We start from the raw sequence: 27090 nt of genomic DNA on the forward strand, positions 1-27090 counted from the left end.
CCGAGTCCTCTACGCCTGCGCAGATGGTAGAGCGGGTGGTGATGGATCGGTTTGTGCACTGCCTGCCGAGAACCATACAGACTTGGGTTTCCCAGGGTGATCCCCGGAATGCCGATGAACTGGTCGGACGGGTCGAGAGATACCAGGGAGTTGAAGGTTCCTTGGGAAGGCAGCCCACTACATTCTGGGTGTCCCAACAAGGGGCAGAAGCCCAAAAGGGGGTGGGGCGTCCAAGGTCCAATGGGGAGGGGAGGTGGTGCCCAAGGTCCATACGGGTGATGTTGTTTGCTGGAGGTGCCAAAGCCTAGTAAATATAGCTGTCTGTTGTCCCCTGACCCCCGAGCAGATGGACTGCAGCATAGGACGCCGTTGTTCATATTATGCATATCCGGCCTGCAGTGTGAACTGTCCACCCAGCAAGGAGCCTCAAGTGTGTCCCGTGAAGGTGAACGGGCAGAAGGTAATGACACTGCTAGACTCCTCCGGGAGTCTGGTGATCCTTGTGAAAGCCACCCTTCCTCTTCAAATGATACCGGGGAAAAAACTTTGGCGTTCGGTGCATTCATCGTGATGCTAAGGACTACCCTATGCCCAGAGTTGACATTGAAACAGCACATGGGACTGAGTCCCACAAGATTAGCGTTGTTCAGGACTTGTTGCACCCTATTATTATAGGCCGGGACTTGTTTATTTTGGGATCTGTGGGGGAAGGGTTCTGGGTTCGCTGGCTCGGATAGGGAATCAGTTAACCCTAAAGAGGTATCACCACACCCAGAGTCAGGCGGATTTCCCTTTTGTGTCCTTGTGGGGAATGAGGAGGTAGTGTCCCCTTAGTCTGACATTCCAGAGTTAGGGGTGACCAGCGAGAATTTTGGGTCTGCCCAACATAGGGACCCAACTCTGAAGGAAGCCTTTAACAACATCACCGTCATAAATGGGATTGCACAGGAGTCGGGGGCAGACACAAGGCTTCCCTATTTTATGATGAGTGGGGAGTTGTTATACCGAGTCACAAAAGTGAGGGAGGAGTTGGTGGAACAGTTATTAGTGCCAGGCCCCTATAGACGGAAGGTGTTGGACATGGCCCATTCACATTTATCGGGGGGACATCTGGGAGTGGAAAAAAACACAGGAACAGATCGTACAGAGGTTCTATTGGCCCGGATGTCACCGGGAAATCTTAAACTATTGCAGGTCCTGCCCTATGTGTCAGTTAACCGCCCCCACCTCTCACTTTCAAAGTCCCCTCGTGTCATTGCCCATTATTGAAGTGCCGTTCGAGAGAATTGCTATGGACTTGGTTGGTCCCCTGGTTAAATCTGCTCATGGGCATCAATACATATTGGTCATCCTGGACTATGCCACACACTATCCTGAAGCAATTCCCCTAAGAAACTCCTCCGCAAAGAGTATAGCCTGCAAATTGGTCCAGGTTTTTACCCGAACCGGTTTACCAAAGGAGATCCTGACCGACGAGGGAACACCTTTTATGAGTAAGGTGATGAGGGAGTTATGCAAGGTGCTGCAAATTTCCCAGTTGAGGACTTCAGTGTACCATCCTCAGACAGATGGCCTTGTGAAAAGGTTTAATAAAATGCTGAAGAGTGTGCTAAGAAAAGCCAAGGAAGGGAGAGATTGGGACTGTCTCCTATCGTATCTGTTCTCCATCCGTTAGGTTCCAAGGGCCTCAAAGGGGCTCTCGCCATTCGAACTTATGTATGGCCGACATCCGCGAGGTCTCCTGGATATAGCCAAGGAAACCTGGGAAGCTGAAGTCACGCCCCAAAGAAGAGTCATCGAGCATGTGGCATTGATGCAGAAGAGGTTTGCGAAGGTGATGCCCATCGTAAAAGGACATCTCCTCCAGGCACAAGAAGCTCAGGCCAGAGTCTACAACCGCTCAGCCAGAGTGAGGCAGTTCAATTGCGGAAAACCGAGTCAGTGCTAATTCCTACTCTGGAGAGCAAGTTCTTGGCCAAATGGCAAGGGCCGTATGAGGTGGTGGAGAAGCTTGGTGATGTGAACTATAAAAGATCAACCAGGAAGACGGAAACCATATCAGATCTACCATGTCAACCTCATCAAGCCATGGCAAGACAGAGAGCCAGCTGAAACTCTGCGCTTGCTGGGCACGCCAGAAGGAGAGGTTGGAGGTGTGGCCATAGAAGAGACACTGTCGAAGGCCCAAAAACAGCAGTGCCAGGAGTTGCTCCAGAAGAACAGGGACCTGCTCTCTGAATTGCCGGGGTGCATAAAGGTCGTAGAGCACGATGTTCTGACGGAGCCACATGAGCGCGTAAACATGAAGCCTTAATGAATTCCGGAGGCCCGACGAGAAGTGATCTCCAAGGAGGTGGAGTGTATGTTGAAATTGGGGTCATTGAGGAATCCAAGAGCGGTTGGTCGAGCCCGATTGTCCTGGTCCCAAAGTCCAATGGTGAATGGAGGTTCTGCAACTACTATCCGAAGTTGAATGAGGTCTTGAAATTCAACGCATATCCCATGCCACACGTCGATGAGCTGATCGAGAGACTTGGGCCAGCAAGGTACATATCCACCTTAGATTTGACAAAGGGATATTGGCAGATCCCCATGGCACAGGGAGCCAAAGAAAAGACCGCTATCTACGCCGGATGGATGCTTCCAGTATGTCCGAATGCCGCTTGGACTGCAGGGGGCCCCTGCAACCTTCCAGAGAGCTATGGATCGAATCCTTGCACCCCATAAGCAATATGGCGCAGCATACCTGGACGATATTATCTTCAGCCCAGACTGGGAAAGTCATCTGGAAAAGGTCCAAGCGGGTTTTGATGCACCAAGGAAGGCGGAATTTTCAATAAACCAGATGAAATGTGCCACGGGGAAAGAAGAAGCCAAATACCTGGGATATGTAGTGGGTAGAGGCGAGATCAAACCCCAAATCAGTAAAGTGGAGGCAATCCAAACCTGGCCGAGACCGCTGTCAAAAAAACAAGTTAGTTAGAGCCTTCCTGGGGATCGTGGGACACTACAGAAGGTTAATCTCAAACTTCGCCATGATGACCGCACCACTGACTGACCTCCTTAAAGGGACAAAATCGGCTATGGCCAAGTGGACTGCAGAGGCGGAGACAGCGACGGCCTTTCAAGAAATGAAGGTGGCTCTGTGTAAGCAACCATTTCTGGTTGCTCCAAACGGAAGACTCAGACGTCGGTTTGGGAGCAGTCCTTTCCCAGGAGATTCACGGGGAGGAACACCCTGTTCTCTACCTGAGTAGGAAGCTGTCCTCATGTGAAAGGAATTATTCAGTTATAGAGAAGAGTGCTTGGCCATAAAGTGGGCGGTGGACACGTTACGGTACTGTTGGGACGCAAATTTAGATTGGCATCTGACCATGCCCCACTCAGATGGATAAGGGAAATAAAGGGTAAAAATGCTAGGGAGATCCGCTGGTTCTTACCCCTACAAGACTTCAACTTCTATGTAGAGCATAGAACACGGAAGCTACATGGTAATGCCGATGCCCTCTCGAGAATCCAGTCTGGTAGTAGAAAGTGCCAAGCCCCACGGCTTTAGGCAGAAGGGGGGGTATGTAAGGTGGCTAAGGGTCGAATAATCAATGGGAGGAATGTGTCACAGAGGTGGATGTCCTCTGATCTAACCCAGAGGGTTTCTATAGTGCACATACGCACTAAGAGGACTAATTGGTGCACATGGGAAGGGTTATGGGTAGTTTGAGAGATGGGCGAGTCTTGCTACCCACATAACCACACCCAGAGGTGAGGTAACAGCCTTTAAAATGGATGCCGGTGTTTGGCTCATGGTCTGTATGTTTGGAGGGAGAAGGCCTCCTGGGTATGTTAGTCTCCAGACCGAGCCAGGATACTGGACACTACCCCAGCCGGTGTGCCACACAAGCCTGGCTGAGCAGAGACCTGCTAAGGACATTTTACTTTGTTTTCCTGATCTAAAGGCTGTTTGCTTTTCTCTTTGGCTTCTGATGTAATAAACCCACATGAACTCTTAAAAGGAACAAGCCTCCTGTTTTCCTCCAGTCGCACCCAAGTGAGTAAAACCCCTACAATATGAATACACCTTCAGCAGTGAGGATGTGTCCTATGAGTATTGGACAACAGTATATACTGTATAGAACCTAGAATACTACAAGTGTTACCCGTGCTGTAGTAATTCAATGCGCGTATACTGAAAAATTGCATTATTGTACTTTTGTGCTGCACACAGGACCATGCAAAAACACCTTGCCACTAGAAGGCTTAGTGCTATGAAATAAAAAAAGGTGTTTGTCCGGCCTGGTGGGCTATGCCCTCTCTTCAGACACCAGCAGCCAAGTTTAGTGCCGGAAGCTGTAGGAAAGTAACCCAAAGCCAGTAAAACTAATTGAACAATAAAACAGGAACCAACATGACCTGATAAAAAGACAGAAACCTAGAACTGATCCAGGGACAGGAGAACCAAGATAGGATGGGAGCCGTATCCCCCAACGTAATCAACAAGAAGGGTTATTTCACAATGAGTACAAAATTCAATTTTCTTGTTAATAGCATTGGGGGACAAAAGACTGTGGGACATCCTAAAGCAGTCCAAATAGGAAGGAGAATAGCTAACCATGCGGAGCACCCTAGTAGAAAGCGGCCTGCAGTACCCTATGCCCCAAGCTGGCATCAGAGTATACCAGAGAGTGGGCCTTTTAGAGTCTGACGAAAATGTGTGGACGAAGGCCCTGGTGGCAGACTTGCAGGCCTGAGACATAGTTCTGCAGGAGCAGTCAAGCATCAGGACTATCTGTAACCCAAAAGGTAGAAATTAGTCTTCGGCCTTCGTTCACAGTAGCTGACCTAATCCAAATGGACTATGGATATCCCTGTCAGGGATCACGAAAAGAGAATTGAGATGCCAGAAAGCTTCCAAAACTGAAAAATTCGATCTGGTCATGGTCAAAAGAAAAAAAAAATAATCAAAAAAAGAAAAAACGTGCAGAAGACCTGATACATGTTGTGTCTGCCTCCTACAGACACTAGCCTAAAACAGAGATAACCACTGTCTAGGGACAGGGAGAGGGTATGGCCCACCAGAAAACCCTTTTTTGCTTCTAGTATCAGGATGTATATCCATGGTTTTGTGTTTCCCAATGACATCAAGAGAAGAAAAAAAATACCCATGATAGTAAAGGTCAGGGGAAAGAAGGGTCGGTATGCTGGGTTTCGACATGCTCCAGTCTTTCAATTTTAGCAGAAGTGTCTAAGAATGGCTTATTCCTCTTCCCTCTTGGAGAACATACATGGGAACCTCAGGAGGAATAGGTGTTGGCCAGAAGAGAATAGTACATGGCCACTACTTTGAGGCTGAGTTCACACGATGCGTTTTTCATGCGTTTCCGCGGCGTTTTTGCAGTTGCGGAAACGCATTAAAAACGCATGGTAGAAGGGCAGCAATGTTCCCCAATTGAAATCCGCATGTGCTGTGCCCATGATGCGGATTTTTCCGCAGCGTAAACGCTGCACTCAAAAATCCGCAGCATGTCAATTAATTTTGCGGAAAAGCTGCTCTTTTGCCGCCATTGACTTGCATTAGACCGCATGGAATCCGCATCACTGTATATGTTGATGCGCTTTTCATGCGGTCTAATGTGCGGATGGTACCCGGGTGTGGATGAGAGGACTCTCATCCAGACCCAGGTACCATTAAAAAAAAAAAAGAATAAAATAAAAAATATATATATATTCTCACCTTCTGACTTCCCGCGCAGCTCCTGCTTGATTCCCCGCACTTCGCGGTTGAATGAAGAAGGACCTTCGCTGACGTCAGAGTCATGTGACGGGTCACGTGACGCTGACGTCGGCAGGTCCTAAAGTCTTCACTGCCGGCAGCCGGGACCGAGCGAAGCAGGACACCGGGGGCCATCAGAGGGTAAAGTATATATTTATTTTTGGACATTCACACACTATATAAATCCATGCCGGTTGCATGGATTTATATAGTGTGAAGTTGACAAGCACTTTCCAAGTGATGCTAAAATCGCTTGGGAAGCGCTTGTCAACCCGCATGCGGAAATGAAAGTGAAGACCGCTTCATTTCCGCATGTCCCTGGCAGGAAACCGCATGTACAATCCGCATGCGTTTTTTCCTGCCAGAGAGATGCAGAAACGCTCAGGAAAAAATCCTGAGCATTTCTGCATCGTGTGCACATACCCTGAAACTGGTTTCCTTATCCTTCAGATCAGTGGGGCCCAACACCACCGAAGTGAGTGGGAGCCGAGTTGCAATACCCAAGAACGGACACCAGAAAGTGTACGGCGCTGTGGTGTCCTGGCGCCAAATCCCGATTACTTCTGGCTGCCACGGGACTGGCAAACATCTAAAAATCGGTGTGGCGCCTGACAGATTCCCACCAATTTGAGGTTTTATCACGCATCCTAAGGATATGTCATGTCATCAATAACCAAGTCGAAGACAATTCCTTTAATAATTTTTCTTTTCTTTTAGATTGACCCTCAGCTTAAACTCCTCAGATGTTATTTTGGATGAAGGTCCTCCACCCTTACAAGTATGAGCTCCATACTTTCCTTTCATCTTCAGAATATTATACAACCCAACACCTATCTGGTGTTATTCTACATCACAAGAACTTTACTGTTCCTTCCACCACATTAAACACAGAAAGCCCGACACCCATAGCAAAGAAAATCTTATTACTGTGGGCTTGTATGGCTCACGTACACATCTATTTAGTCTTCCTTGTTTTCCTATATATACAGTGGGTACAGAAAGTATTCAGACCCCTTTAAATTTTTCACTCTTTGTTTCATCGCAGCCATTTGGTAAATCCTAAAAAGTTCATTTTTCTCATTAAAGAACACTCTGCACCCCATCTTGGCTGAAAAAAAACTGAAATGTAGATATTTTTGCAAATTTATTAAAAAAGAAAAACTGAAATATCACATGGTCATAAGTATTCAAACACTCATTTAAGTCACATGCTGTCCATTTCCTTGTGATCCTCCTTGAGATGATTCTACTCCTTCATTGGAGTCCTGCTGTGTTTAATTAAACTGATAGGACTTGATTTGGAAAGGCACACACCTGTCTATATAAGACCTCACAGTTCACAGTGCATGTCAGGACTCCCAGACTATGAGAAATCAGATTCTCTGGTCTGATGAGACAAAGATAGAACTTTTTTGTGAGAATTCTAAGCCGTATGTGTGTAGAAAACCAGGCATTGCTCATCACCTGCCCAATACAATACCAACAGTGAAACATGGTGGTGGCAGCATCATGCTATGGGGGTGTTTTTCAGCTGCAGGGACAGGAAGACTGGTTGCAATTAAAGGTAACATAAATGTGGCCAAGTACAGAGATATCCTGGATGAAAACCTCTTTCAGAGTCCTCTGGACCTCAGACTTAGCCAAAAGTTCACCTTCCAAAAAGACAATGACCCTAAGCACACAGCTAAAATAAAAAGGGGTGGCTTCAGAATAACTCTGACCATTCTTGATTGGCCCAGCCAGAGCCCTGACCTAAACCCAATTGAGCATCTCTGGAGAGACCTGAAAATGGCTGTCCACCAACGTTCACCATCCAACCTGACGGAACTAGAGAGGATCTGCAAGGAAGAATGGCAGAGGATCCCCAAATCCAGGTGTGAAAAACTTGTTGCATCATTCCCAAGAAGACTCATGGCTGTACTAGCTCAAAAGGGTGCTTCTACTCAATACTGAGCAAAGGGTCTGAATACTTATGACCATGTGATAGTTCAGTTTTTCTTTAATGAATTTGTAAAAATTTCTACATTTCTCATTTAAAGATTTTTCTGTATTTTCATAACTTTGAAAATTGTACATTCACACTGAAGGCATCAAAACTATGAATTAACACATGTGGAATTATATACTTAACAAAAAATTGTGAAACAACTGAAAATATGTCTTATATTCTAGGTTCTTCAAAGTAGCCACCTTTTGCTTTGATGACTGCTTTGCACACTCTTGGCATTCTCTTGATGAGCTTCAAGAGGCAGTCACTGGAAATGGTCTTCCAACAATCTTGAAGGAGTTCCCAGAGATGCTTAGCACTTGTAGGCCCTTTTGCCTTCACTCTGCGGTCCAGCTCACCCCAAACCATCTCAATTGGGTTCAGGTCTGGTGACTGTGAAGGCCAGGTCATCTGGCGTAGCACCCCATCACTCTGCTTCTTGGTCAAATAGCCCTTACACAGCCTGGAGGTGTGTTTGGGGTCATTGTCCTGTTGAAAAATAAATGATGGTCCAACTAAACGCAAACCGGATGGAATAGCATGCCGCTGCAAGATGCTGTGGTAGCCATGCTGGTTCAGTATGCCTTCAATTTTGAATAAATCCCCAACAGTATCACCAGCAAAGCACCCCCACACAATCACACCTCCTCCCCCATGCTTCACGGTGGGAACCAGGCATGTAGAGTCCATCCGTTCACCTTTTCTGCGTCGCACAAAGACACAGTGGTTGAAACCAAAGATCTCAAATTTGGACTCATCAGACCAAGACCAATTCATAGTTTTGATGCCTTCAGTGTGAATGTACAATTTTCATAGTCATGAAAATACAGAAAAATCTTTAAATGAGGTATAAGGATTTTGTGCCGTGATCTAACAGGTCTACCTAAAAAATAAAAAAAAAAGCCTTTGCCTGAAAAGAGTCATCCATACATCACTTAAGATTAACTCTTATTGTGAGCGGCCAAAGCACATAGAAAGCATCTTCTTATAAATCTATTATCTCTGCGGGTAAACATGGATCTCCAATCTCTTCATTCAGCCTTGGACAGCTATTAGTTACAAAAATGACCGGCGAAAGCAATCAATCATCCCCTCAGAGTAAGCACCTTAAAGATGTCTTTAGGAAGTCAATAATCTTTTAGCTTTAGATGACTTTATCAGATCTTGCTCAAAAGCCTGGATAATAGCTTTTGCATTAAACAGTACGAACAATCGCGAGTGGACCCCAGAACACAAAGCTGTTTTCATCTATGAGGATACGATCCTCAAGGTCATGATTCTCTCCTGCCATCCAGAATAACAAAGGACCTCTACCTGACGACAAACAAGCTGTCAACGGAAAGTTTGTCACCATCTAGATAAAGAAACTGGCAGCAGCTGATAATAGGTCTAATTTTCATCTCTTCCACTGGAAGAGAATAGATTTCAAATTGTCCTCAAGCCCAAGTTGCATGAAAACCCTTGATCAACCAAGATACAAGACGACTTACTTGAAATTCATCCAGAGGTTCATTGATCTCAAGGTCTAGCACCTCATCTGCAGCTTCTTCTTCCTCATATTCCACCTGTCCATCAGCTACCCCGATATAGTTCTCTTCATAGGTCTCCACCAGATCCTCAGGAGCTGATTCCAGCTCTGCTGCTTCCTCATAAACTTCATCAGTCGCTTCTTCCTCGTATTCTGTTGCACTCTCCTCATTTATGCTTTTAGAAAGGTCAAAGGATGAGATGCCGCCAGTGGTCGCATTAAGACTGACGGTGACTCCTTGTGTACTAGAATAAAAGAAGTGGATCTAATTTATGGTTATATCCAACTTTTCAATAAGGTGGGCCATAGATTTAAGACATTTAGGGGTATTTCCATCTTAGTAAGTTATGACATATTGCCATTATATGCATCCACTTAAAAGGGATGGTGTCAAGTTAAATAAAATTGCAAAGTAGAGCTTGCAAGTGCTGCTCTGTAGCTGGCCGAGAGATGGATCCGGTCATCTTCTGTGATCGTGTGCTCTTCTGATGCTACAGAAACTAATCTGCTTCTACTAGACATATGGGAGAGCGCACAGTTTGGGTGAGGGACACAATGCCTCCAGTCTGAGTCTTCAGAAACATGACGCCCCCCTTGCAAGCAAGGAAGCCGGGAAAACAGTGCGTTCCTGATAAAAATATGCAAAACCCGTTCATTTGCTGGGTGTCCAATCTCCACAGATCCTATAAATGATAAGGATGCAGAGAAGAGTTCCCAGTCTGCACCGAAGCACAGCTCCGCTAACGTGTATTGGGCAAGCTACAGCTCACTGCACATCCGGGGGGCTGGGAGCGACGCTATGGAAGAAAAATAGATAAATGAATCAAGTGTTAAGCACTGAGGCCCATGTATTTTTAGGATTAGTAGGAGACCCAGAGGTCAGACCCCCAGTGACCATTAAGTGATGGCGTATATTAGTAATATGTCATTACTCATAAAGATGGAAATACTTCTTTAACAACTTTGAACATTATTTTTTTTCCCCTTCAAATTTGATAAAAGGTTAGTATTACAAGTCATAAGTCTGTGGTGGTATAACTTATGCATTATAGACATAATGGAGGTGGGATGCCCCCCGTTTCTTCCAATCTGTGCAGCTCAGAAGCTTTATGTGCTCCCACACAGACCCCACTAAGTAGTAAGACAGAGAGCACCTTCATGACACTACCTAATCATAGTCCTTTACATAGTCTTCTCTAACCCCTCAATGTGAAGATCCAAGACCACGCTGGAGCCTGGTGGGGCAAGTATCCCACTGGATAATAGGTATGCAGATTGACACTTCATATTGCGGTCCAGACAGCCCTAGGACACCAAAGACCTTTAGGGTATGTGCCCACGATGCAGAAATGAAGCAGAAAATTTCTGCAGCGTTTCTGCATGTTCTTGGCAGTAAGAACGCTTGCGGATTTTACACGCGTTTTTGACGCGTTTTTACATGCGGATTTGAGTTGCGTTTTTCAAATACATTGGGACCGCAAATCCACATGCAGAAATGCACAAATAATGGACATGATGCGGATTTTTCCGCAAGGAAAATCCACAGTGGAAAATTCCGCAGCATGGGCACAGAACATGCGGATTTTCATTGGGGATCATGGTGCACAGACTACCAAACTTTTTGCAAACGTTTACGATGCGGAGATTCCGCAGCAAAAACGCTTGAAAAACGCATAGTGGGCACGCAGCCTTACATTAACTCTTCCCCCCCTACTAGACCACCAGGGACACTAGAATTAATCTCTCACTTCATTAGACCACCAGGCAAAATGATTTATATTTGAAAAGGAGAAAAAAAAAAAGCCAACTCGCCGTGATCGCTTAGCTCTATCGGAACACGGAACAGGAGTCACTGCCAAAGACGACAGCAATCAAAATGAATGGTGAAACCAGCTCAATGGTTACAATCTACACTGAAACAGTCATGAGTAAGGTGCTGAGGGCAACAGACACGCCTGAATGCTTTATCTTATGGACTACAGATACATGGGAATATGTTTAACCTCTTCACCCCAAAGCCTGTTTTTACCTTCATGACCAGGCCAATTTTTTTAATTCTGTCCACGATCACTTTGAGGTAATAACTCTGGAACTCTTCAACAGATCCCAGTGATTCAGAGACTGCTTTTTCGTGACATATAGTACTTCATGATAGTGCTAAATGTCTTCGATATGACTTGTGTTTGTGAAAAAATCAGAAATTTGGTGAAAATTTTGTAATGTTCAAACTTATAATTTTTATGCCCCTAAATCATTTTAAAAACTCCACCCCTCAAGGTGCTCAAAACCATATTCAAGAAGTTTATTAACCCTTCAAGTGCTTCCCAGGAATTAATGGAATGTGGAAATAAAATAGAAATATTTAACTTTCTTTCATAAAAATTTTCCTTTAGACTCAATTTTTTTTTAACTTTCACATGGGTAATAGGAGAAAATGGACCCAGAAATTTGTTGTGTAATTTCTCCTGAGCACACAGATACCTCATATGTTGAGGAAAACTACTGTTTGGGCACAACGCAGGGCTCAGAAGGGAAGGAGCGCCATTTGACTTTTTGAATGTAAAATTTGCTGCCATAATTAGCGGAGGTCATGACGTGTTAGGGAACACCCTGATGTGCCTCAACAGTGAAAAGCCCCCATAAGTGACACCATTTTGGAAACTAGACCCCTCAGGGAACTTATCTAGATGTGTGGTGAGCACCTTGAACCCCCAGGTGCTTCACAGAAGTTTAGAACTTTGAGCCGTAAAAATAACATTTTCACATTTTTCCCACAAAAATGTTTTTCAGCCCCCAATTTTGCATTTTCATAAGGGTAACAGGAGAAATTGCACAATGCAATTTGTTGTGCAATGCCTCCTGAGCACGCCGACACCCCATATGTGGTGGAAAACGAATGTTTGGGCGCACAGCAGGGTTCGGAAGGGAAGGAGCACCATTTGACTTTTTGAATGTAAAATTTGTTGGCATAATTAGCAGATGCCATGGTGCATTTCAAGAGCCCCTGATGTGCCTAAACAGTGGAAAGTCCCCATAAGTGACACCATTCTAGAAACTAAACCCCTCAGGGAACCTGTATAGGTGTGTGGTGAGCGCCTTGAACCCCCAGGTGCAGAAGTTTAGAATATTGAGCCGTGAAAATTAAAAACAAAAAAAAAACATTTTCCCACAAAAATGTATAAATGTATTTTAGCCCAAATTTTGCATTTTCACAAGGGTAACAGGAGAACTTTCACCATACAATTTGTTGTGCAATTTCTCCTGAGTAAGCAGATACCCCATATGTGGGTGAAAACCACTGCTTGGGTGCATGACAGGGCTCAGAAAGGAAGGGGTAACGTTTTGAAATGCAGATTTTAATGGAGTGGTGCGCAGGTCTCATGCTGCTTTTGGACAGCCCCTGATGTGCCTAAACAGTGGAAACCACTACCACACCCCCCACAAGTAACCCCATTTTGAAAACTAGACCACTCAAGGAATTTATCTAGAAGTGGTGAACACCTAGAACCCACAAGGTTCTTCAAATTATTTTATAACATTGATCTGTGAAAATGAAAAAATATATATTTTTTCCACAAAAATGTTGTTTTAGACCCAAATTTTTTAATTTTCACAAGGATAGCAGCAGAAATGGATGCCAAAATTTGTTGCGCAATTTCTCCTGAGTACACAGATACCCCATATGTGGTCGAAAACTACTTTTGTGGCACAGTGCAAAGCTCAGAAGGGAAGAAGCACCATACTGGAGTTCAGATTTTGCTGGACTGGTTTGAGGTGCCATGACATATTGGCAGAGCCCCTGAGGTGGCAGAGCAGCCGAACCCTCCATAAGTGACCCCATTTTACAAACTATACCTCTCAATTAATTAATCTAGGGATGCAGTGATCATACTGACACCACAGGTGGCATTTTACACCATTGGACTGTGAAGAAAAAAAATGTACATTTTTACAATCAAAATTTTGTGTTAGCCCCAGATTTTACATTTTTCCCACTGGGAAATGGGTAAAAATGGCACAAAAATGTGTCCCCCAATTTCTTCTGAATGTAGAAATACCCCATATGTGGCTGTATAGTACCACTTAGCCATACGGCGAGACTCAGGAAGGACGGAGCGCAGATTTTCCTAGAATTGTTTGCAGATTCCACAAAGAGCCCCTAAGTGCTAGAAAAGCATAATCACCCCTCAAGTGACCGCATTTTGGAAATTATACCCCTTTGGGAACTTATCTACAGGTGTAGTGACGATTTTGACTAGATGGATGTTTTCCACAAACAACCAGTAGTGGATGTTGCTGAGAGAAAGTTGCCAACTGCGGTTGTAGTGACTAGTACGTTGTAGTTCCTGTACATTGTGCCCAGCTCGTTCTTCTGGAGACATGCACCCGTAAATTAGGCGGGCTCTCATCGCTACAGAAATGCCAAACATGTGGGCGCTAAATGTGGTTTAGACACACAGGGGCTAAGACGGGAGTGGGGCCTTTGGATTTAGGAGCGCAGAATTCACTGAACTTCTGTTGGGGGGTGAAGAGCCATAGTGCTTTTCCAGAGACTTTGTGCTACTAGTAATGTGGAAGCCCCCTATATTTCTGATAATAGATGAAGGACATGAGTGGAGGCTTTTTTGTGGATTGAGTTGAAGCTTTTATTGGGAACATTTTACATAACAGCTTGGAACACATTTATCCGACGCTCTCACGCTGAGCACTTATATCAGGGTTTCCATCTAAATCTCCGGGTGACGTGATTCAGATGAAACCCAGACAGATTCATTCACTGTAATGAGGCAGCAGAGTTACTCTGGACTGCGTCTGGCCTCTGTTCAGCGGTGTCCTTTTCAGAAGTGCACAAAACTGTCTAAAAAGACGGGACACCGTGGGATCACAGGCCAGACGGCGTCCACGGTGCCTCCATCTGCCTCATTACAGGGAATCTTCTGCTGGGGGTTCCGTCTGAATCACATATTTCAGAGATTTACACGGAAACCCCGGTGTAAGCGCAGAATAAATGTGAGCCGAGTCTTACTGCGATCTTTGGGAGGCAGAATGAACAAATCAGCAGCAGTTGAAGAATTAGGTTTATTTTTTACGCTGTTCCTAATGCGGTATAAGTGATTAGACGAATTTATTGTTCGGGTCGGTGCGATTACAGCAATATCAGATTTATAAATAGTTTTTTTTATGTTTGGCTGCGGTCACACACTAAGACACTTTTTGTTGCAAAAACTAGTTTTTGCATTGCCATATTTTGTGAGCTACAATTTTTCCATATATCGACCGACAGAGTCATGTGCGGGACGAGTTGACGTTTTTATTGGTACCATTTTCGGGCACGAGACATTTTTTGATCGCTTTCTATTCCGATTTTTGGGAGGCAGAATAAACAAACACCAGCAATTCAGGAATTGGTTTTTTATGCCGTTCCACGTGTGGTAAAATTGATAAGGCCGCTTTATTCTTTGGCTCAGCACGATTACAGCGATACCACATATATAGAAAAAATAATTATTTTTGCATCGCTTTATTCTGAGAGCTGTAACTCTAATTTTTCCGCTGAAGGAGCTGTATGGCGGCTTGTTTTTTTGTGAGACAAGATGACAATTTCAGCGGTACCATTTTTATTTACATTAGTCTTTTTGATCGTATTTTATTGCACTTTTTGTTCGGCGGCATGATAAAGCAAAGTTTTTTGCCTTGTTTTTTAATTTCTTTATTATGTTCACTGAAGGGGTTAACCAGTGGGGCAGTTTTATAGGTCAGGTCGTTGTAAATGCGGGATACCAAATGTGTGTATTTTTTTATATAATAAATGTATTTATAGGATTATTATTTTTTCTTTTTTTTGGGATTTGTTTTTAATATTTTTACAATTTTTATTAACTTATTTTTACTTTTTCACATTGTCACAGGACGGCACATCATCTGTACACTGTCAGATCATGGATCTGAAACTCTGCAATGACTCTGCACTGTAGAGCATCAGATCAGCATCTGACATGCAGGGAGGAGGCATGTCAGCTACCGCTCTGAGCAGGCGTCGACAGGCCACCTTCCCTGAAGGACCCCAAGGCCATCTTGGGACTCGGGTTTACCATGGAGACCATCAGCACAAAGCGATCGCATCACGTTGTGCTGATCGGAGCACAGAGGGGACTCACTCCCTCTGCGATGCCCCTCGATGTCGCTGTCACTATTGACAACGGCATCACAGGGGTTAAACAGCCGCCATCAGTGTTCGCATCGATCATGGGTGTTGCTGGGGGTGTCAGCTCTCATATAGAGCCGACACCCGCATTTGATAGCGGCGGCAATCAGCGTGAGCCCGCGTGATTACTGCGCCGTATATATACTGCTCTTTGCGGAAACGCAGCTTCCGCAGAGCAGTATATATACAGCGCATGTTGGGAAGGGATAACAAATCACTAATAATGCTGACGATTTTAACCATTGTGCAGGATTCATTTCACCATTCATAATGATTAATTCCATTTGCTGTCCTAGACCACCAGCAATATACTAACACTTTCGCTGTCTTAAACCAGTAAAAAAAAAAAAAAGTATATGGTGAAAAAAACTTAAGTGTTATGGCTCTTGGAAGGCAAGGAGGGGGTAAAAAAAACAAAATAACCTCTAAATGGCTGTGTCTCCAGTTAATACTAATGTTTTGGTTCTTTATGGCTAGTGAGAAGAGGTTTTATTTGATGTGGTTCGAGGGAACAGTGACCAGGACCTTAATAACTGCCCTGCACACTAGTTACAAAGACTTCCCCAGAAGAATGGGACAGAAGCGAACATGTGCGATCATTATCTCTCCCACCAGTCAGTCAGCCTGCACGCCCCATGGACAGAATAATATCTTGATACCGAAAGGCTTTGGCCAATAGCGCCAGCAGACTAATGGTCGGCATAGACGTTGATCGCGCATGTCCAATTTCGCAATGCTGATTGCGTTGTTCTCTCGGTGTTAAGCCGCCATGTGTCACATAAAGGACACAGGAGCACACGGCTGAGCAAGCGCTACTGTGTATGGGAGTCGGCTGAGATGGCTAACTGAGAGCAATCTAACGCGTATGGCCGCCTTTAGACGGTGGCACACCATGGCCTTTATAAAGTGATTAAATAACCCTTTTTGTACAAGTACATGTAGGACAGGGTAAAGGCAGCAACCAACAGGCACAATGATATCAGCAGTGGAAAGTATTTTCCAGAAACAAAAGCATTCCCAGTGTTACCAAGATCTTTTATAGTCCAAAATCCCTACAGTAAAAAGTATACAGCTCATCAGACTGGTTGAAAAACTTCACGTTTATGGCAAGTTTGAGAACTTGCCATAAACGTGAAGTTTTGCAACCAGTCTGATGAGCAAGCAATGGCATTCGGATTATAACAGATTAATGCATCCTTGGAATATCAATACCCAATTTTTGCCAGTTTAAAAAAAAAAAAAACTGGTTTACTTTAACATAGAACCACAAAACCAAACAAGGAAAATATAGTGATTAAATGTACAATTTATACCTGTAATTAGTGATTTCCAGCTCCTCTTCATCACTTTGGAGAAGATCATCATTAAGTTCTTCATCTGACAGATCTAGAGAAGTCTGAAGACCAAACAGATGGAGTGAGTCACATACACTAAATCAGATAGCAAATACTTAAGCATTAAAAAAGAAAAAACAGTTTACCTTCCTCCCAGGTAAGAAGTCCTCCTCAAGAAGATCATCTTCCAGCTCACTGAGAAGAATATAAAAAAGAGACATGCAAATTAAGCCATAAAATTACAACATAAGAGACAAATGACACGGTACAATATACTGTATCACAATCACTCATCTAGCAGAAAGCCTGATCCCAAGGAAAGAAGGCCAAATCTCTGACAAGTATGGTATTGATAAATGCGTCTTAAAAAGCAAAAGGTGAGATTGTCCGCCATGAAGGGATCGGTTAAAAAAATATATCTTATTAAAAATATATTTTTTTGTTTGTTTTTTCTTCATGATCAAAAAGGGTGTTTGACAACAGGAGCAGTTACAGGCTGGCGCTTCTGATTTTCAGCAGTTTGTCGGCTTCGCTGTGTAGACTGGAACAGGGTCAGCAGAGAGTGATTTAACGATCGCTCTACTGCTGAAGGAGACCTAGACGAGGGGCAAGATAGTTATGGTGGCAGTAGGGCAACCACCGAGTAGAAAAGAGCGAAGAGAGATTTGTCTGAAAAAAAGGAGAGAAGCCAGCGCTGATTGACTGGAGTAATTGTGTGACAATGTCACCTGAGTCCCAGAAGAGCCAGTGCCAACACCGCTGGAACAGCACCAGCAACGGACTAGGTGTTATTATATTACTGGGGGGAATCATAGGTATTTAGAAGGGGTTGTCTGAGTAGTGGACAACCCATTTAAGAGTCCTCATTTCTGAATTAAAGTTATTTTTCTTTTTTTTTTCCTTTTTGTTATTGGGGTATTCACTCACTGTTTTGGCGAATAATTCTTCAATAAGGCGCATGTGGTTCATGAATTTGCCACAAAATCAAAAATACTAATTGTTTTGTTTTTAACCGGTTTTCGTTTACAGAAAACGTCATCTAGTAGGGGAATGTGGTGGTATTTAGGATATCTATTTATTATATCTGAGGCAAAACGGCATATGAATTTATCAAAGAGAAGTAGCAGTGTACTGCATATGGCGATACATCCTAGGCGTATAGCTTGTTGTGCCGGAGTATAATTTCCATATTTTAGTATAAGTGATTAAGGGCATGACCTATTATTGGTTCATATATTAGCATGTATTAAGAAATTAATCAGTTGGGTCAGTCTGCAGTGGTTATATAGCTCCTATGGTCATGCAGAGGATTTGAAATGAATTGTATGTGACCATTTTCAGCCTTACCCGTGTATTAATAACAGATGAGCGAACATGCTCAGATAAGGGGTTAACCCACGCTCGGGTGCTAACGAGTATCTTCGGCGTGCTCGAAAAATAGGTTTGTGTCGCCGTAGCTGCATGTCTTGCGGCAATGTATGGATTGACCAACAAACAGGCAATCCCTGCATGTGTTGCAGCTGTTGAACAGCTGCGGCAACACAAACCTATTTTTCAAGCACGCCGAAGATACTCAGATAGCACCCGAGCGTGCTTGGATAAACCCTTATCCGAGCACGTTCGCTTATCACTAATCCCCGGTATAGGTTATGGTTTCCCAGGGAGAGTGAGGGAGAATAAGCTGAGCAGGGGCTCGATTTTACTATTCCTAGGGTGCCAACATCCGCGGCAAGATAGGGAAGGTATTTAGCATATCCATTTATTATATCTAGATTTGATATAATTCAAGTGTGTAATGGTTGGTGTTTTTTTTTTTTAATTAATTAACAGAGACTGAAGTTTTAAGGGTTAATTATGGTGAGACATTTAACCGGTTTTTACAAATTTTCAGCACCAAAAGTTGAAAAATTGCGCCAAACTGAAAAATCCTCCAGAAACCCAGTACAGGCAGGGAATGGCGTTAGATGTCCAGAAAAAAAGAAAGGGCGACATTTGATACAAGTCGCATTTCAGGAATCTGTCTAAAACATCTGGATAAGCAACGTTATCAAGGAGACCCTCTCTCTCAACAGATTAAAAGTTGAATTCATGTGTCGGGTCTATATGCATGTCCTATCTCATCTGTTTTGCGTACCAGACTTGGCCCTTTAAAGTAAATGGGGATCCGGATGAAACATGGAGGACATACTGTGTACGTCAGTTTTCCATCTGTTTCATCCGTTTTTCACTCAGCCATTGCTAAGAGTTATTGGATAAATACAAGTTCAGTCCATTTCTCAATAAAATCCCACACTTTACAGCTGACACAAACTCTTCTGAAAACGCAGAAAAAAACTGTGCATCGTTACGGCTGCCCGCAGTAAAGAAATACTTCTTTTATACTGACTTCTAGTTATTTAAAAAAGAAATAAATGACACTTTGAATTTGGAGGTGTAAACATTCCTCTAACATTATGGTTACTTCTGCATCAGTCATACAACCCTAAAAAGGAGTTATTCTATTAGGACCACCCGTGTATCGCCCTTTCAGAGCACATATTGTGTTTTTTCTTTAATGTTTTTAATGCCTTAAGCCACAAGAAAAAAAAAAAAAGTCACAATAATGAAAAATCTGACATCTCTATTTGCCTCGGGAACACAATTACACAAGAAACGTTCCTTAAACTCAGTCTCCGTCGTGGTATGCATTTCTGTTAGATTAGTCAAATCCTCGCTTACTTGCCGACACGGGGAGCGCACGTAACATCTTCATTATATAACCTATATTTCGCCTGACAAACAGAATGCCATCGCCGTATGATGGCTTATCACAGGGAGGAACATAACTACCTGTCCCAGTCATCATCCTTAGTTCTTCGTCTCCGAGACCTTTCTGCGCCAGGCTTATCAAACTGATCAAAGTCATCGTCTGCAGAGAGAAAAATCTTGTTAAGACGACTATTAAGCTTATCATTCAGAAACACTTAAAAACGTTACAAATGCATGAAATATTAAAGGTAAGATGCCGTCGGCTTCATACTACACAGCACATAACAGGAATAGGACCAGGCAAGCCGAATACACTGCTAAATATGAACTATTCGCAGTTTGGTAACATTATACCCCTGCACAACCGGGTCTTCGTTGCTATTGGCCATATACAGCTCTGGCAAAAATCAAGAGACCACTGCAAAATGTTCATTTTCTCAGATTTTTCTCTTTATAGGTATATTTTTGAGTAAAATATACATAGTTGTTTTATTCTATAAACTACTGACAACATGTCTCCAAAATTCAAAGCTAAAAATTTTCTATTTATTTGCAGCAAATGAGAAATCGTCAAAATAAAAAAGAATCAGTGCTTTCAGACCTCAAATAATGCAAAGAAAAAAGTTCTAATTAATTTAGAAACAACAATACTCATGTTTTAACTCAGGAAGAGTTCAGAAATCAATATTTGGTGGAATAACCATGATTTTTAATCACAGCTTTTATGCGTCTTGGCATGCTTTCCACCAGTCTTTCACACTGCTTTTGGGTGACCTTATGCCACTGCAGGCACAAAAATGTAAGCAGTTCTTTATTTGATGGCTTGTGACTATCCATCTTCCTCTTGATTACATTCCAGAGGTTTTCAATGGGGTTCAGGTATGGAGATTGGGCTGGCCATGACCGGGTCTTGATGTGATGCTCCTTCATCCACACATTGATTGACCTAGCTGTGTGGCATGGGGCATTGTCCTGCTGGAAAAACCAGTCCTCAGAGTTGGGGAACATTGCCTGAGCAGAAGGAAGCAAGTGTTTTTCAAGGATAACCTTGTATGCGGCTTGATTCATAAGTCCTTCACAAAGATTAACCTGCCCAATTCCAGCCTTGCTGAAGCATCCCAAGATCATCACTGATCCTCCACCAAATTTCACAGTGGGTGCAAGACACTGTGGCTTGTATGCCTCTCCAGGTCTCCAGGTGTTGGGCAAAGCTGAAAATTAGACTCATCAGAGAAGATTGCCTTACTCCAGTCCTCTATGGTCTAATTCTTATGTTCTTTGGCAAACTTCAGCCTGGCTCTCCTTTGCTTCTCATTGATGAAAGGCTTTTTTCTAGCTTTACATGACATGAGGCCTCTAGGAGCCTGTTACAAACTGTTCTTGCCGTGCACTTCACTCCAGCTGCCATTTGCCATTCCTTTTGTAGGTCACTTGATGTCATCCTGCGGTTGCTGAGTGACATTGGAATAAGATGACGGTCATCCCGGTCAGTGGAGAGACGCTTTCGCCCTCTGCCGGTCTGTAGCTTTGTTGTCCCCAATGTCTGCTGCATGACCTTGTTGTAATGGACTGCCGTCTTCCAAATGTTAAGGATGGAGGCAACATGACGCTCACTGTATCCCTCTGCTAGTAAAGCCAGAATTGAGCCCTTCTTTTCCTCACTCAAGACTTTTCTTTTCAACTCCTTTGGCATGGTTAAAAGTTATTTTTTCATTCAAATTACTTTTGGGCTATTCCTAGCACTTGTTTTGCCATCCAGCTTGTCCTATTGCAAGAGGATTGTGAAGATCACAGCAGTGATTTTTATACTTTCCCTTGTTACATAAGATTTGGTTCAGGTGATCACCTAATCAGAAGCACATTAAGTAGAATGAGGTGGACTGTGGTTGGAATTCAACTGACACTGGAATGGAATGGCTGTCAGATATGGAGAGAAAACCATGCAGTGGTCTCTTAATTTTTGCCAGAGCTGTATGTTGTTATTCTGGATTACACATTCAAGGTGGGCGGCAATAATGAGGTTTGGGCAGGTTAGAATGAATCTGTCACCAGGTCTCCCAATATACACCCTCGACATTATTTATTACATAATAGACTTGAAGTGGCTGGTGTAGTTACTGTTATAATCCATGTCAGAATGGCTGTGTATTGATGAAATAAAAAACTTCCATTATAAACTCAGCTAGAGCCGCTTACTTTAATTTTAGGGAAAATTTCCAGATGGCTTAAACAGTCATTTGGACATGGACTTCCAAAGTAAGTTCATCAGCCTCATCAAGTCTGACATCCATTTATTAATGTAATCGATTTAGTCAAATCTGACAACAGATCCACTTTAAAAAGGGAAGTTATCAGGTCTGCCAAGTTTCACACAGAGTTAAATTGGCCTATTGCTGCATTATAACATTGATTCTTTAGGCTATGTAAACACATCATGTTTTTTTTTTTTTTTTGCGTCACAAATCTGAAGAAAACCTGATCTCTGGCAGGAAAGAAGCGGTGTCAAAAACGAAGGTTTTGCTGCATTTTTTGGTGTGGTTTTTTTTTTTGCATTATTGTGTCTCTTGTTCATGCTTTGTCTCTTTTATGCATGTACATTAAGTTCAGTGAAAAAAAAATTCATTCTGGTTTTGGGGGAGGTGAATTGTTCAGGAATAGTTTAACTAAAACTCAATGCACTGCCAGTGTGTAGGACACTATTTACCTTAACACTATGGGGTCTGCCATTCAGTTGCACAGGCATTGTTCAATCTCACAGGTAGGTCAGCCAATATTTCCACTTTACACATCACTAATTTAATTAAACTCTGCTTATGCAAACTACCATCTCAGTGACCAAGGTAAAATGGTTAAATCACAAAAATAAATGTGTTTCACATACTGCTGTACTTGCTTATTTTCACTAAAAACGCAGAAAAACTTGATAGCTATGTTCCCACATCATGTTTTTTTCAGCATTTTTCACTACCCATTACTTCCGATAGGGGGAAAAAACACTGAAAAAACGCTAAAAGAAGGGACATGCTCTATTTTCCAAAAAAGGCTGCAAGGCACAAAATACGCAACAAAAAAAACCCATGATGTATAAAACAGAAAATTCTGGTTTCTCAGACTTTGCTCTGTGCAAAAGGCAGCTGAAAATTTGCATAAAAATCTGCAGCAAAAAAACACTGAAAAAAAACAAAACATGATGTGTGAGCATAGCCTTATTGTAAAAAAAAAAAAAAAAACCTGAATAGTGAATTTTGTCTTATGCCAATTATCCAGAACTAGTCCGGCTTCAGTCCTGTACGCATAGGATGAAGACCCCTCCCTGGTGTACAGGCCATTACAATCCCATATCACTACGCCTTCCTGCGCAGATAGCCAGGGAGTTTCCACTTTCTCTGCACAGACCCAGGAAGCAAAGCTCAGAGCAAATGTGGCACACACGGCCAGGGCAGGAAAGATGTCATCACAGACAAAGGAGCCTGGGCCTCTGGAATCTGAGGTCGGACTAGTCCTGGCTAATATTAGCAGTAAACAAGCTTCAGTTTTAAAGTTGTTTTGTTTTTTGACAATAAAGAAACGTTTACATACACACTTCTAGCCACATGAAAGTATTTGATGTGTTGGGGTAACTAATGTTGGACCCTCATCATTGATTCCTAAGAATAGGACGAAGGTTCAACCGATCATTCATCCGGCAGCTATCTTGACTATGTGTCCTATACACAAGACTGGTCGCTCTGCTGAGTGCGCCTGTGTTGTCGTTAAGAGAGCCACTGCAAGATATCTATGGCAATGGCTTAAAGGGGTCGTCCAGCCTTACGATACAAGTCTGCAGTAACCCTTTCTGGCAGAAGACTTGTGAATCCTCACATTGTGCTATGAGAATTTTTTGGTGCAAGGAGCGGCCGGTTACGAGACCGCAAGTATGACATTTGCATGCTTCCGGCCACATGCCAACTAGACTTGCTTTGAGCAAGGCCACGCCCATCTAATAGGCATGTGACCTCATATATGCAAACAGTTGCAGTCACGCGCCCTCTTCTCCTGAAGAATCCTCACAGCGCGTGTGACGTGAGGCTTCACAAGTCTGCAATAACATACAGTGACTACAGACTTGGAGAGAAAAAAAAAAAAGACTAACAGTCTAAAATCGGACACGCCAGATACTTAGCTCCCCCAATCCTCTGTCCCATCCCTCATATACATTAGACAGTCACCCTAAACTATCGATATCAGCGGAATCGGCTGACATTAATCTAAAGTGTATAATGGTGGCGTAGGGTGGGGGCTTTTGTCTTCTACAACCCTTTAAAGGAGTTGTCCACTATTTTTTATTATCTTCTGAATGTATTCAGCCGGTGCCCATAAGGGTTTTTGTAATTACCTTCTGCTGTCCTTCTTTCCCGTGAGCGGCGCTATCACTGGCCGCTCACAGGCATCGCGTGACCCCCGGCTGCAGCCGGCTCTGACATCACGACAAGTTCCGGCTGCAGCCGGGGGTGTCTCACTACTGCGTTCCACGGTGGCTGCTGGGCTGTGGGCAGGGTTACCCCGCACGTCACACCCGGCATCCCACTCCTCATTCACTGGGAAAGCGCACGATTGATGCTGGGTGTGACGTGCGGGGTAACCCTGCCCACAGCCCAGCATCCACCGCGAGGACCGCGTCACTGATGTCACGCCTCACTTGATGTGACATCAGCAGGGGGTCAAGTGATGCCTGTGAGCGGCCCGCGGTAGCGCCGCTCACAGGCAAAAAGACAACTAAAGGTAATTACAAAAACCCTTATGGGCACCAGCTGAATATATTGGGAGGATAATAAACAGTTGTGGACAACTTCCTTAAACAAACTTTTTCATTTCTCAATTGTTTCTGCTCACTTCCTGTAGCGATCGCGTACATCATTCAAACACACACTGCAGCCAATCAGTGGCATGTAAAGCATGTGACCACTGGGGCCAGTGATTGGCTGCAGCAATCACACGGATGATATAAAGCACACAATTGCTGCAGGAAGCTGTAACCAGGGGGAACCTTCAGTAAGCGCTGTCGTTGCAAGGAACTGGAGAGAGAAGCAGAGGGTTTTTTTTTCAAATAATAGAACACAACTTCAATTTATGCATCGACAAGATAGAGCAACTTTACTGATGTTTCTGGGACCAAATATTTAAAAAAAAAAAATACAGAATGCCAGGATTTCGGTGACACTGATCTGCACACTCCAGTGACAGGACTCCATTCAATTCCTTCCAGCTATTACCCCTATATGTCCCAGCACCAATTGCATATGTTTAATGCGGCTTCTTTCTTCCCATATCTCATGACCTTCAGCTGTTAAATTCAGTACTCCCTGTTCCCAGACCTTCTCTTATAACTGAAGATAACGCCAGAACGGAAAAGAAACATGAAAGCAAATAAACCCAAAGGATTATCCACGGCAAGATATCAGGTTGTAATCAGTCAATCACTGCGGATAATTAGCATAATCAATGACAGAGAATCGTCATGATAGCATCTGATAGCATCTAAACCTCGCAATGTCATGAATAGTCATTCTGCCCCTTTCGCAGGACAATTATTATTCATCACATATACATTTATGTATTGATTACTTGTCAGCATGGTATAGGCTGCTGATATGAATGGAGCCATGTGGGACCTGGGGAGCGTCTTGTAAAAGGATTGCACAGATAGAAAAGCACTTATGTACAAATTCACCCTGCCTTAAGGAGGTCCCAGGCGTATCTTAGCCTATAATCACCTACAAGAGAGTATGTCCACTACATCGGCATTTTAATCAAGACTCACAACACGGCATTGGTCTTATGGGAAAAGCTTTATGGGAGGTGGGGGGGGGGGGATGTCAGCGTTCAAGGATTCACTCTCAAGCCAAACAAATAACAGAGCAGCAACTCATTAAAAAAGGTAACAGAATAAAACATTAAGAACATGAAAGAGATGACAAAGGTGAATATGGATCTACAAATTACAACACATCCCTACAGGGTAACTACTTACAAGCAAATTTTCAGAGTAAGATGTTCTGCCGTGCGTGTACACAAGGTATAACACCATTTCTGGCCATTATATGTTTCTAGGCTGCTAATTTACCAGTTTTCCCCTCTCTAGCTTCTGTATCTTAATTTTGCTATGAACTCTGAGCTGGCGGAAGGAGACCATGTGCTAAGATGCTTCCCATACACAGCAAGCTGCACAGAGAGGGATTCCTCCACTTCATTCCTTAGTTAGCACATAGACAGGATCAGCAGCATAGAGTACACTATCCAAAAGCACTGAGCTGTGTATATATGAATCCAGCTCTAGAAGGGAGGTAAAAGGCTTGCTAAAAAGCTCAGCTTCATCTTTCAGTGTCTCTCTCTGCTGGTTTTCTCACCCTGCTCCTCACCCCTCCACTTCATAGAGTATAATGGTCTGTGTCATCTGATACCTCCCCATACTGGCAGGCTGGCTTGTCTTGAGGACAGATTTAGGCCATTTTTTAAGAGCGGGTAGTCAGTTCAGGAGGCAGGGAGAAGAAGATTTCGCTGCCAATATTTGTTACAAAGTCTCATACTCACGGGTAACGTTAATTTATGCAAAGCTTGTTGAAAGTAAAGTTCTTTTTTAAAGGCTTTGTACCAAGTTTTGAATACGGGATGACCTACTGATCGCTGTGACTCCTATCAATCCAGAGAACAGGACTCTGCAAAATCACATCTGAAAGGAACAGAAATTTACCTTTCACACCTCCAACGCATTCATTGTCTATGGGACTGCCGAAGATAGCCTAAAAATACAGTGCTCCTCTATTTGTGGCAGTTCCAATTGAGTGAACACAGTAGAGTAGAGGGGTGCAAGCTGGACCTCTACTCCAGTCAGATGGGACTCAGTAGAGCTCCGTTCTCTGGATTGGTGAGGGTACAAGTAGTCAAACCACAGTTTTATACCCTATCCTATGTAGCTGGTTACCATTTACAACTGAAATTTATGATTAATTATAACTGAATCAAAGAAAGTTGTCTTCAAACACTCCGATTGGCTGCTAGAGATCACTGTCTCTTTACTTAGCCCATGTTCGCATGTGCGGAAACGGTTTGTTTTTTATTCCACTACATTTTTACAGCAGATGTCCAAACCAAAATACGGAATAGGGATCTGTTCTGATTATCACGTTTTTGATGCATTTTCCCTTTTGGTTTACGTTTTGGTACAGTTTTTTTTTTTTTTTTTCATATTTCCCTTGCAGAGCAGAAATGCTGGTATTCTGAATTTAAAAACACAATTGTGTTTTTACATGCCTTTTTTTAGGCTCCCCATAAAATACCAAAAAGGGGAAAAAAAGAAAACGCACAGCTCAACAGTCTTCATGAAATCACATCCACCTTGATTGAATTGGTAAAGAGGCTGTCCACTACTTTTTGACTGATGACCTATCAATGTCTGATCGGTATATTCTTCTTTAGATATGCCTCCCTCTTTCCATTTGATAAACATTTTTTTTCTTCCTTTTTTAGCATGTGTTTATGTTC

At 43.3% G+C, this 27090-nt stretch overlaps 1 protein-coding gene across 3 annotated transcripts in view; it reads right to left on the reverse strand.

The window, feature by feature from the left end:
• RBM33 (RNA binding motif protein 33) overlaps positions 1–27090 on the reverse strand; it is a 130633-nt gene that overhangs the window by 92368 nt on the left and 11175 nt on the right. For all 3 annotated transcript variants that reach the window (XM_073677694.1, XM_073677695.1, XM_073677696.1), the window contains exons 2-5: positions 19651–19729; positions 16968–17016; positions 16801–16883; positions 9245–9527 (exon numbers count right to left, since the gene is read on the reverse strand). In XM_073677694.1, coding sequence (XP_073533795.1) covers positions 9245–9527; positions 16801–16883; positions 16968–17016; positions 19651–19729 — 494 coding nt within the window. The remainder of the gene's footprint in view (positions 1–9244; positions 9528–16800; positions 16884–16967; positions 17017–19650; positions 19730–27090) is intronic.

This window comes from Phyllobates terribilis, unplaced genomic scaffold, assembly GCF_046119375.1.
Source record: "Phyllobates terribilis strain yellow unplaced genomic scaffold, ASM4611937v1 Scaffold_4__5_contigs__length_816908805, whole genome shotgun sequence".
Taxonomy (NCBI): Eukaryota; Metazoa; Chordata; class Amphibia; order Anura; family Dendrobatidae; genus Phyllobates; species Phyllobates terribilis.